The following is a 12,558-nucleotide window of genomic DNA, read 5'->3' as shown; positions in this document are numbered from 1 at the left end:
CCCTTGCCAGACCCTGCTGTAATTGCACTTGCACCAAATAAGCAGTCAAGACAGATCCCCTCCTGTACTTTGCTTCCATCAGATAAGGACAGCAAAATGATGGACAGGTTAGGAAAGAATTTACACCTCTTTTACCCTGGCCTTCAGAGCCATCAACTACCAAACTGTTATGGTGAAATATGCCCTGTTTTTTTATTTCCCAGGCCTTAGATCAAGTTAATGCTGCTCCTGATTCCTCTAACAAAGCACAGGTTGCCTTTAACCTTTCTTTAGCTGCACAGGTCTTGAGGCACTCCATAAAATGCCGCTATGATGGTGCCGAAGCATCATCTAGATCAGCTGCCTCTGCTTCTGTTCTTTGGAGGTACTCCTGGCATAGGTTGCAACCTCTGCCTGATGATTTTAAGAGCAAAGTCATGGATGCTCCACTTGATAGTTTTCTTTTTGGTAAACAGCAGAGCTTTTTAAGACTATGCAAGAGAAAAGCAAAGAGTTGCAAGACCTCAAGCATCTCTTTGCATCACCAGTGCCAAAGGTTCATAAAAACTACCCTGCCAAACCCAATATTGTCAGTAAGACCTCCACACCACCCTCTTCGAAGCAAAGAAAAGATACCAGATAATCATCCTCTGCCAGGCATACCTTCCCCCAGTCTACTCCTAGATGGCTCTTTCCTGACCGGCCCAACAGTGCATGACTGTCAGACTCCTACTAACAATCTTCCCCTTTCTGCCAACATCTCCGATTGTCTCCTCATGTGGCAACACATCACATCAGACAGCTGGGACTTGCCAATAGTGGAAAAAGGGTATTTCATGACTTTGAAAGAAAAACTCATCCCAAAATGAATCCCACATCCCCCAAATGACCAAATTCACCTCATCCACAGGTCATTCAAGATCTGTTCAGTCATGGCACAATTCAAAAGGTCCCACACGGACAGGAAGGCCTAGTATTTTATTTCAGACTCTCAATAGTGCCAGGAAAGGATAGACCATGGAAGACCCATCCTGGACCTGTCCCCACTAAACCCCTTTCTCCATGTTCCCACCTGTCACATGCTCTCCCTTCAAACCCTTCTTCCACTTTTGACCCCCAGTTCATATCTGGCCACTTTAGACCTGAAGGATGCATATCTTCACATCCTTATTCACCCATCTTACTGCAAATACTTGTGTCTTGTACCATCCCTGCATTATCAGTTTATTGCCTTGCCATTTGGTTTGTCCACAGCACAGAGTGTATTCCCAAAATGCCTAGCTCCAGTGGTAGCCTTTTGCAGAACAAAAGGCATTCAGATCTACCCTTACCTGGACGATGTCCTTATCCAAGCAGATCATCCAGATACCCTATAAAGGCATTTGCTCTCCACCATTTCTCTCCTAGAAGCCTTAGGTTTCACCATCAACTAGCTCAAGTCCTCCCTGACACCCTCACAAGATCAGGTGTTCCTGGGGTGCAGAATAAGGACAGATCTGATGAAGGCCTTCCTCCCTTCAGAAAAGGTCACATTTTTAACCTCCTATGTCAAGGACCTATTCCTGGCCAGCAGTATTTTGGCCAGGGAGTTTCTACACCTATTGGGCTTTGTGGCAGACACACTTCCAATGCTGCCCCTAGCCAGACTACATATGAGTTTCAGTAGTACCTGAAGAATGTTTGGTCCCAACATGCCCCTAGCCAGACTACATATGAGTTTCAGTAGTACCTGAAGAATGTTTGATCCCAACATGCCCATCCGTTAGAATTTCAGATTTCCTTCCTCCCATGTCTCAAGATTTATTGGTAGATCCAGCAAGTTCACCTGAACCCAGGCTTGACTCTATGACCTCTCCCTGCTGATCAACAGATGTACACAAATGCATCAGACCTGAGTTGAGGAGCAACTGTGAATGGTTTGAAGGTTCAGGGACTGTGGGACCTACCATCAAGGGAAAAAAACACAAATGTAAGGGAAATGACTGCCCATCCTAGCCTTAAAGACTGTCCTTCCCTTCATTCACCCAACACCAAAATTTTCACAGAGAACACCGCATTCCTGTGGTACATCAACAAACAAGGGGGAACTAAATCCTACCTACTTTGCAGGCTGGCTATCCAAGCTTGGGAAATGGCCATCCTCTCCAAGGTAACATTGCAGGCAGTTTACATTCCATCACAAAACAATGTTCAGGCAGATGCTGTCAGCAGGTCAATATCTCTGATCACAAATGGATGTTGCACAGAGATGTTTCTATATGTAGTCCACCGGTGAGGTATACCTCAAATAGATATGTTTGCCTCCCCTCAGAACAGGCAACTACAGCTGTTTTGCACATGGACTCCCTCTCCTCAGGCATAGAGGGTGGATGCATTCTCGAATTCCTGGAAGGGGCCATTTCTTTATGCATTTCCCCATTCCCTCTCATACAGAAAGTATTGCTGATAATTCAACAGGACAATCCCAAAATCTTGCTGGTGATTCCCTTTTGGCCAGGACAGCATTGATTTCCCCCTTCTTTTTTCACTAGCCAAGGGCAATCACTGCAGGTTAGCTCACAAGGTGGACCTCATCGCACAACAGAAGGGATCTCTTATCCACCCACACCTTCAAACCCTCAATCTGACACTGTGGGTGGTAAACTTCTGGTCATTTTTAGACATCTGTACTCAGAGGACGTGCTTTGTCCTCCATGAGATCCTACCTTTCTAAATAGAAAGGGTTCTCCAATTGGTGTCTTCACAAACAGCTAGATCCTTTCCAGGCAGATGTACCTCTAGTTTTGTCTTACTTGTGTGAACTTCTGAAGAAAGAATTGTCATATTCCTCAGTGAAAGTCCATTTATCATGTATCTCAGCGTGCCTACCTCTCAGTCCGCCTTTGCTATCCAGATTGGAGGTAAAGCTTTTTCTTAAGGGTGTGATCCATATCAGGCCACCAAGAAAACCCGTTCCCCCTCCTTGGGACCTGAATTACATTCTAGAAAAACTCACCACTGCATCTTTTGAGCCAGCAGCATCAGCCTCCCTGAAGATGTGCACTTGGAAAACAGTGCTTTTAGTAGCCCTGACTTCAGCTACAAGGGTTTGAGTTACAGGCACTCACGGCTATCCCACCATAACTGATATTCCATAAGGATAGGGTCTCCCTTCGCACAAACCCATCCTTCATGCCTAAAGTGGTCAGTGAACTTGCTTAACCAATCCATCCACTTGCCCACCTTGTTTTCCTTCTCCACAGAGTGACAGTGAGAGAGTGCTCCATTCCTTTGATGTTCACAGGCAACTTAGATTTTACCTGGACAAGACTAAGAATATAAGAAAGCCTAACCAGTTTTTTGTCTGCTTTCACCCCATGGGTCTGGGGAAAGCGGTCTCCAAACAAACAATTTCTTCATGGATTTCCAAAACTATTATTGTCTGCTGCTTTTTCCATGGCAAACCCCTTCCCTGCACCGTAAGGGCCCACTCTACCAGGGCTGGGCCTCCTCAGGGGCTTTTTTTAAAGGTTTAGGTACTGCCACTGTCCTAGAAGCAGCCACATGGTCTTCAGTCCACACTTTCACTAAACGCTACAAGTTGGACTGTATCTCCAAGGCTAGGGCAGGCTTTGCAAAAGCCATCCTACATGGTTTCTTAGAAGGTTGCTGTTCCTCTGCCACCACCCATAACACAGGATGAGCTTTAGCACTCTCCCTCATGTTTAGAATACTGCAACATGAGAATAGAAATCCCACGCACATTATAGCAGTCAGGGTAAGCTTTTGTATGTCGGCTGGATATTCGGGTCGCCTCAGGGGGGAGGGGGATCCCTCATGTTTAGAATACTGCAGCATCGCAGAGAAGGACATCTATGGTTATGGTAAGATTTTACACAACTATTCTTTGTCACCGTTCAGTGCTTTTTTTGCACTAGCCTTGATTTAAAGTACATTTACATTTGAATTTAATAAGCAGTTTTCTTAAGAGGTCATTTGAATGCAGTATTAACTCATTAGATGCTGTTGTGCTTATAGTTAGTAATCATTTCTACTAATCTTGGATATTTTTTCAGCAGAAAACTGTACAACAGGTACCACTGAAACCTAGCAATGTTTGGAAACGACAGAACCGCCACTCCCTAGATGAGCTAGTCACAAAAGCATTTCATCCTCGAACTGGACTGCCACTCCTTTCAAGTCCGGTAATCTGCTTTTTTATAAGTAAAGTTGAATTTTTGCTCTGAAAAATATATGCACTGCATTAATGCAAGATGGTTTAATGAGTATAAATGAATCTTCTAAGAGGACAGTAACTGTAACAGTACATTGTAACATTACATGTTTACATGTTTCCCAGCATACCTTTGTCGTCTGCTGTCTCTAAATTCCAGAAGCAATGGTTCCTTCCCTTCCTGTAGGTGCCAGTGCAGTTTCCCCATGCCTGGAATGTGCTGGCAAAAGTTTGTGCATAGCTACTTTGCATATATTGCTTCGGTGTGAATTCTCTTAATTTCCGAACTGTTTTGCCAGTTGTTATTCTGCCTTTTGACAGTTTGTGTTTTTTTTTTTTTTTTTTCCTGTAATTGTTTCTTGTTGTCCTTTGTTTACATTGGGTAAATCAGTTGTGTGTGAATGAGCAAACACATGTCCTTATAAGACTTGAACTTTCAGTGCCTCTCTTTTTCAAGTTCAGCCCAGGTCACAGTGTCAGTTGCTGTAAACAATGGGGGAAGTTTAAGTAGCTGTTAGATGACAACATAAAACGTTTGGCTTCATTTCTAAATGAGGAAGAACTTGGAGAAGAAAATCCAAAAAGAAATATGTTGATGTGCCATGAAAAACAGAAAAGGTTTTAACAGTTGGTATGAAAGAGTGACATTTATTAGCCAAAAGGTTTCTTTAGCTGTCATTATGTCTAAGTTTACAATTAAATCTGAACCTTTGTTAATTGAGGTGATGGCCCCAGATGTAGTTCTTCCCCTTGCCTTTATATCCAAAGTGAAGAAGGATACTTTCTCTGGTGCTACCCTGGCACCGGATTCCCATCCTCCAGCTCCCAAGAAATCTGGCAAGTTCTATAAGGTGTTGGATGCCTGCAAGTTCTTTTTAGAAGTGTCCTTTCTCTGATCCAGCAGTGGTTTATGTCTGTACTGATGAGCCTGATCGGCTGTTGCCCTCTTCCAAGCTCCTTCCCAATGATAAGGACAGTAGAGGTATGGAGAGGATTGATAAAGTATACACTTCTGCTGCTTCAGCCTTCAAGGCTATCCATTACCAATTCCATATGACAAAATTACATTTTGTCTCTTCTTTCCCAAATTGGGAAGATTTTCTTATATGCCTGATTCTGAGGGTAAGGCCTCAACTCTGTCCCTACTGGGTTCCACTTTTCAAGTTCCCCATCGCTGCATAAAATGCAGCTGTTGATGCAGCTGACGCATCCTCTAGTGTTACTGCCTCCGACTCTGTGATGCGGCGCTATTCCCTGCTTCACCTTCAAGCCTTGCCAAGTGATATCAAAGTAAAACTTCTGGTGCTCCTCTGAATGACCACAATTTGTGTGGCAGTGCTATGGCAGAGCTTTTAAGACCTTGCAGGATCAGAGTAAGGTCATGAAAGATTTCAAGCACATATCTCACCCATTCCCAAGTTTCAGAGGGACTTTCTGCCCTCCATCCCTCCCTCACAGCAAGGTTCCTTTTCCCTCGGGCTTTACCGGTTTCTCTCAGTTTGGCAAAATATCACCACAGAGTCTTGCTGTGTCAGTTATCTGGCAGGGTTACTTTGTGGCCTGAAAAATCCTTCCCTCCTCTGGTATCCCTCAACCTCCTGCAGAATAACCTTCTCATTTTCCAGGGGTAATGTAGGATCTGTTAGACCAAGTGTGTACCATTACCTCTTTTGGATGTTCATCGTGCATACAGCTGCAGTCATAACAGATGGGTTCTCCTGCCGTCAGGCGGGTCCTCGGTCGGCCGAATTCCAAAGTCTAGGTCCGGCGCCGGTCGTAGTCACGTCTTCCCTGACGTCAGTGTGACAGGGGTATAAAGGAACCAGCTGACGCCATTTTCTTCAGTCTTTCTTGCCGCGCGGTGCCCGAAGCAGAAGCAGTTCTTAAGTGCCGGTCAGCCAGCTCCTGAGATTACGAAAATTTGGAAACCGAAGTCGTCTTAAAAGCTAAGTACCCCGTTGGGGAAAGTTTTCTTGCCTCAGACCGATGTCAGACAAAGTTAATAATTGTATTTCTTGTGGGAAGCAAATACCGCATAAGGATTTCCATTCCCTCTGCATACCTTGTTTAGGCCCAGACCACGACGTCTCGGTCTGTCGCTTTTGTGCTACATTCAACAAACGCACTATTAAGCGTCGGGCGGAGTTCACCCAGCATTATTTTGGGAAAGCATTTAACTATACTATGTCGTCGGATACTCCGACTCCGGTTTTTTCTAAAAAACGCAAAGACAAGGACCGACACACGATGTCCGCGGCCTCTACCAACACCACGCCAAAGCCAACTACACGTAGTCCAGTTCTCAGCGAGGCGCCTACGCAGCCCCTGACTACCGACGACCTGCCTTTGACGGTGTCTCCTGTGCCCGAGGTTGCAGGCTCCTCGGCCCACACCCCGACTACAGATACCGAAGCCACTCTTGGCGTTGAAACTCAGAATGTGGACAGGTCCACCTCCACTCAGGGTGTCTTCAGACCTTCCTCTTTTTTCTCCATCAAGGCTTTCACAAAGTCTAAAGCAACCATGCACTCGAAGAGACCAGCTACACAGGGCCCATCTCCAGGCCCCATGCCTAAGAAACAGATGCTTAAAATGGATGAGGATTTAATTACTCTTATCAGAGGTTCTCAGCCCCCTCCGGACCAAAGGCCTAGAGTGGAGGAAGATTCCCCCTCCTCTGATCAGGGCTCCATTATTTCAAAGCACTCTGATGATCAGGAACATTCTTACTCCCCTTTTGAAGACTCTGATGCGGAGGAGTCCATCCCTTCTGTATCCCCTGAGGATTACTCATTTGGGGAAACTTTGCATACCTTAAGGGAACACTTCCACTGGGAAGGCCAGGATTATTCAGATTCCAAGAAAAGGCTCAGGGAATTTCTCTTGCTTCCTCAGCACAGGCCTCTGGCTATACCTCCTGTCTTGGACATCCTAGATGATGTTTACTCGGAGGCCTGCCTTAACCCGGACTCTCTACCTCCAGCTCCAGTTAAGCCTGACAGGTACTACAGGGTCCCTGACTAACACCAATTTCTATACAAAAGCCATGCTGCTGACCCAGAGACCATCTCACAGGGCCCCAAGGGAGTTAAGGCCTCCATTGCTAAAAATCCATTGCCTTCCGAGAGAGATTCCAGATCCTTAGAAAGGTGGGGAAAAAAGGTATATACCTCGGCTACCTTATGCATGAGGGCCTTAAACTGTCAGTTTCATATGCTAAAATACCAACAGTTTTTGTTATCACAATTGAAAAGTAAAATGTCACAACCTGAACAACCAGACTTGAAGGAGTTGCAGGATTTGATGCATAGTGCAGAACAAGTGGGTAAGCATACCTTACAATGTGGTTTTGATGCTCTAGAGGCCTCATGTAGGGCTGCTGTTACAGGATCAGTCATACGTAGGCATGCCTGGCTCAAGGAACAAGCCTTGCCTGATCATGTCGAAGCTAAATTACTAGACGCCCCTCTTAAAAAGGATGTACTATTTGGTGCTAATGCTGAGGAGGTATTAAGGAAAATGGAGGAAAAGGCTAAATCAATGCAAACTGTGAAAGAATTTCTACAGGTTCAACCCCCACATTTTAGTAGAAATTGGCCTTCCAAAAACTGGTCCTTTCCTGCCACAGACAGACCCCAGAGAGGCAGATACAGGCGCCCGAGGGGCAGAGGACAATCCCAAGGATCGTATAGAGGCAGACAATGGCAAGCTCCTACAAAAGAGGTGGTGAGGACAACTTGCAATCTTTCAGAAAGCAAACCCAATGACTTTCCCCTTTGCATGCCAACCAGGTCTCAAATGGCAGCCCCCTTAGGAGGGAAGCTGGCATTATTTTCAAAAAATTGCCATATCGTCACAAAGGACAAATGGATCCTGGACATTATAAACAGAGGCTACAAATTCCATTTTCATACCCTTCCAAAAATGAGAGGCATGCCAAACTGCCACACAATCAAAGGGCAGAGGCACAAAAGCAAATTACAGATCTCATAAACATGAAAGCTATTCAAGAGGTACCTACGCACGAACAAGGTCAAGGTTTTTATTCCAGGCTATTTCTGGTGCCAAGGAAGGGAAAAGATTGGAGACCTATTTTGGATCTATCCATCCTAAACACATTTCTACTCGTACCAAAATTCAAGATGCTCACTCTACAGCAACTTCTTCCCATGCTGGGCAAGGAGTCTTGGCTGGTAACATTGGACCTCAAGGAGGCATACCTGCATGTCCCAATCAGACAAAATTGCAGAAGGTACCTCAGATTTCTTGCAGGTTCAACCCATTATCAATTCTCTGCATTGCCCTTTGGCTTATCTACTGCGCCCAGAGTATTCTCGAAATGCCTGGCATCAGTAATTGCCTACTGCAGACTTCAAGGGATACAAATATATCCCTATTTGGACGACTGCCTGATCCAAGCGGACAGCAAGCACATTCTTCAGAAACATCTGGCTTATGTAATAATGTTATTGAACTCTCTGGGATACACAGTCAACAAAAATAAATCAAGGCTAATACCCTCTCGGAAGATAATTTTCCTGGGTGCCAATTTGGACACAAGCACCCAGATGGCCTACCTCACGCCAGAGAAGCAGGGGCAACTAATTCAATACTTCAGAACACTAGCAAATTGCATCAGGCTGACTGCAGGAAAAATCCTGCAGGCTCTGGGATTCATGGCATCTTGCATCTTACTAGTCCCATTTGCAAAGCTGCATATGAGGACACTACAATGGTACCTGAAAAACATATGGTCTCAACACAGCCACAGTTTGGAAACAATAATACCACTAATTCCATGTCTGCAAAAGGAATTTCTGTGGTGGGCTCAAGCATGCCAAACAAACACAGGTCTTCTATTCAACAAGCCTCAAGCAAATCAAGTCATCACAACAGACGCCTCGGACTACGCCTGGGGGGTGCACATGACAGATCGGTGCATTTAGGGCAAATGGGCCCAAAAAGAAAAGCACCTTCACATCAATCAAAAAGAAATGCTAGCAGTAATAAATGCTATTATAGCTTTCAAGGACCTTCTACAACCAGGTCCACTATTGATAAGAACGGACAACACCACAGTTATGTGGTACATAAACAAACAGGGAGGAACACATTCTTACCCCCAATGCAGACTGGCCATGTCACTTTGGAACATGGCCATGGACTTACAAATGGAACTACAAGCACAGTACTTGCCAGGCAAGGAAAACACGCTGGCAGACAACCTAAGCAGGAATATGACAGATCCACACGAATGGAAGTTGCATCCAAAAGTTTTTACAGAAATAATCCAAGAATGGGGAAGGCCAGACATAGATCTCTTTGCCTCCCACAAAAATCATCAATTGACAAAATTCTGCTCAAGGATCTTCCATCCAAAGGCCTGGAGAGTGGACGCTCTCTCTTTCAGTTGGACATCAATGACAGTGTATGCCTTCCCACCTCTTCCTCTGCTGCCCAAAGTTCTATTGAAGACCAGAGCAGACAGACCAAAGATGATCCTCATTGCTCCGGACTGGCCAAGGCAATACTGGTACCCACTCCTGAGGAGCCTGACACATTCCCCACCATGGACCCTGCCTCTAATGCCTCTTCTTCTGACTCAGCACAGCTTCAAAACTCTTCACAGTCAGCTAAAAACACTCAGTCTAGCCGCATGGAAGATTCCTTAGCATCACAGCAGGCCCTACTCTCCAAGGAGGTGCAGGATGTCATTTTGGAGGCCAGAAGGCCATCAACTAGAAAAGCTTACTCCATAAAATGGAAGCGTTTTGTGTCTGGAATGAGAAAAAGGGCCAGGACCCTGGAAAACTGAATTTACCTCAAATACTACAATATTTGGCTGAACTGCTAAACAGTGGACTTTCTTTCTCCTCCATCAAAATCCATGCCTCAGCCATTTCTGCAGAATACAACACTGATCCACCTTTATTCTCTCACCCTCTCTTAAGACAGTTCCTCAGAGGGGCTAAGAATTTAAGACCTCCAAGGAAACAACCAATACCTGCTTGGGATCTTAATTTCATTCTGGAAAAACTGACCTTGCCTCCCTTTGAGCCAGCTGCCTCATCAGATTTGCGATATTTGTCCTGGAAAACAGCTTTCCTTCTGGCTATCACCTCAGCTCGTAGAGTTTCAGAATTACAGGCTCTCATGGCTGTCCAGCCTTTTATCATCTTCCATCAGGACAGAGTTTCCTTACGAACCCGTCCTTTATGCCTAAAGTGGTATCCAGGGTAGCTTTAAATCAGGCCATACATTTACCTACTTTTTATCCTAATCCTCAAAACAAAGAGGAGAGATTACTACATTCCTTGGACATCCACAGACAACTGCGTTATTATTTGGACAGAACAAAGCCTTTCAGAAAATCAGAACAGCTCTTTGTGGCCTATGCGGTAGGAGCTCAAGGAAAGCCAATTTCCAAACAGACAATCTCAAAATGGATAGCCCACTGCATACGCTTTTGCTATTCCTTTCATGGCAAAACTGTACCTGCAGGCATTAGAACTCATTCCACCAGGGCCACAGCCACCTCTGCAGCCTTCCTCAGAGGAGTTCCTATCAAGGATATTATGGAAGCAGCCACTTGGAGTTCTGTGCATACCTTCTCCAAGCACTACAACCTACCATTATACTCCAAATCTAGAGCAGGCTTTGCCACTGCAGTCTTGCAGGGCATTTTGGCTCCTCCTAGTTCCACCTAGTGCCTACCACCCCTTTCTTAGCTTTGGGATTCTACCCATCTGTTATGACTGCAGCTGTATGCACGATGAACATAGTACAGTTGTCTACCTACCATAAATGTAGACGTTTGAGTGCTAATACAGCTGCAGTCCAGGTTTCCCTCCCTCCTTCCCCTCTTGGGACAGGCCTATAGGCTAACACATCCTCATACAACCTGATTGGGGTATTCATTTATGATGTATTTGCTTGCAGCTACTGTATTTTGATTATATTGCACTGCATTATTACACAAATTTATGTATTGCCTTCCTTCTGGGGGCACCTGACATCTGGGGCAAGAAAAACTGAAGAAAATGGCGTTGGCTGGTTCCTTTATACCCGTCGCACTGACGTCAGGGAAGAAGCGATGACGACCGACACCGGACCTAGACTTTGGAATTCGGCCGACCGAGGACCCGCCTGACGGCAGGAGAACCCATCTGTTATGACTGCAGCTGTATTAGCACTCGAACATCTACATTTATGGTAGGTACAAAACTGTACTTTCTTATTCACCCTGTATTTAGGACATTTTTGTGTTTGTGTTTTTTCCTCCCATTTTCAGTTCTTTGCTTTGCCCTTTGGGCTTTTGACAGCCCCGAGGATATTCACCAGTTACGTAGCTCCAGTTTTCACCTTTTGCAGGCTACAGGTCCTTCAGATATTTCCATATCTGGGTGACTTCTTGCTTCAGGTTCCATCCCAATCCATGCTGATGCGGGATCTTTATTTCACCCAGCTTCTGTTTCACAGCCTGGGGTTCACGGTCAACCTTCAGAAGTAAATGTTGACTCCATCCCAAGATCACATTTTTCTAGGCTGCAAGATCCAAACTGTTCCAATGCTAGCTCTTTTCCTGCCTCCAATGTTTTGTCCCTGACAAATTATTTTCTTTCCCTACTTCCCCTGTCCTGGCCAGGGAGTTTCTCAAGGATCTGGGGGTCCATGGCTTCTACTATCTCCATGCTTTTCTGGGCCAGGCTTCATATGAGGAAGTTTCAGTGGCACCTATGATCAGTGTAGCTTCAACACTGTCACCCGCTAGACTGTTTAGTTTCTCTGCTCCCTTATCTCAAACTAGAATTTCACTGATGAGTTCAACAGATATCTCTTAATCCAGATACCCCTTTCCAAACTCCTCAGCCATTATAGGAACTGTTCTCTTGGAGCTGGGGGTGGGGAGCAGCTTCAGGCTCCCTGAAGGTGCAGGCCTTTGATCCCCTCAGCAGAGGATGGATCACATCAACATCAAATAAATGAGGACTTTCATTTTGGCTCTTTAAACTGTCCACTCTTTCTGGGTGCCAGGTCCCTTGATGGTTTATACAGACTACACTGTCATGTGGTACATCACCAAGTGTTGCCTTCTTTGCAAATTAGCCCTTCAGATTGATGACCGTTTCCCACACTTGAAGTCTGTATACCTTTAGAGCACAATCTTGTGGCAGATTTCTCAGCAGGTCCATGAATGGATGCTTCACAGGGATGTGTTTCTGGACGTAGTTCATCTGTGGAGTATTCAAGTGGATCTCTTTGCCTCTCCTCTGAACAGGCAACTTTCTCAGCTCTGTTCCAGAGTCCCAAGTACTATGGCTTGGAAAGTGGATATCATATCTTTGCCCTAAAAAATAATTTTTCTG

At 45.2% G+C, this 12,558-nt stretch overlaps 1 protein-coding gene across 1 annotated transcript in view; it reads left to right on the top strand.

The window, feature by feature from the left end:
* The window catches only part of FAM214A (family with sequence similarity 214 member A), a 1,637,733-nt gene that overhangs the window by 734,379 nt on the left and 890,796 nt on the right, over positions 1-12,558 (top strand). The window contains exon 6 of the mRNA XM_044078844.1: positions 4,038-4,163. Within this exon, the coding sequence (XP_043934779.1) occupies positions 4,038-4,163 (126 nt within the window). The remainder of the gene's footprint in view (positions 1-4,037; positions 4,164-12,558) is intronic.

This window comes from Protopterus annectens, chromosome 7.part1 (assembly GCF_019279795.1).
Source record: "Protopterus annectens isolate FY-2018-M chromosome 7.part1, PAN1.0, whole genome shotgun sequence".
Lineage (NCBI taxonomy): Eukaryota > Metazoa > Chordata > Ceratodontiformes > Protopteridae > Protopterus > Protopterus annectens.
The sequence above is the reverse complement of the archived record's forward strand: the minus strand, read 5'-3'. Positions and strand labels throughout refer to the sequence as shown.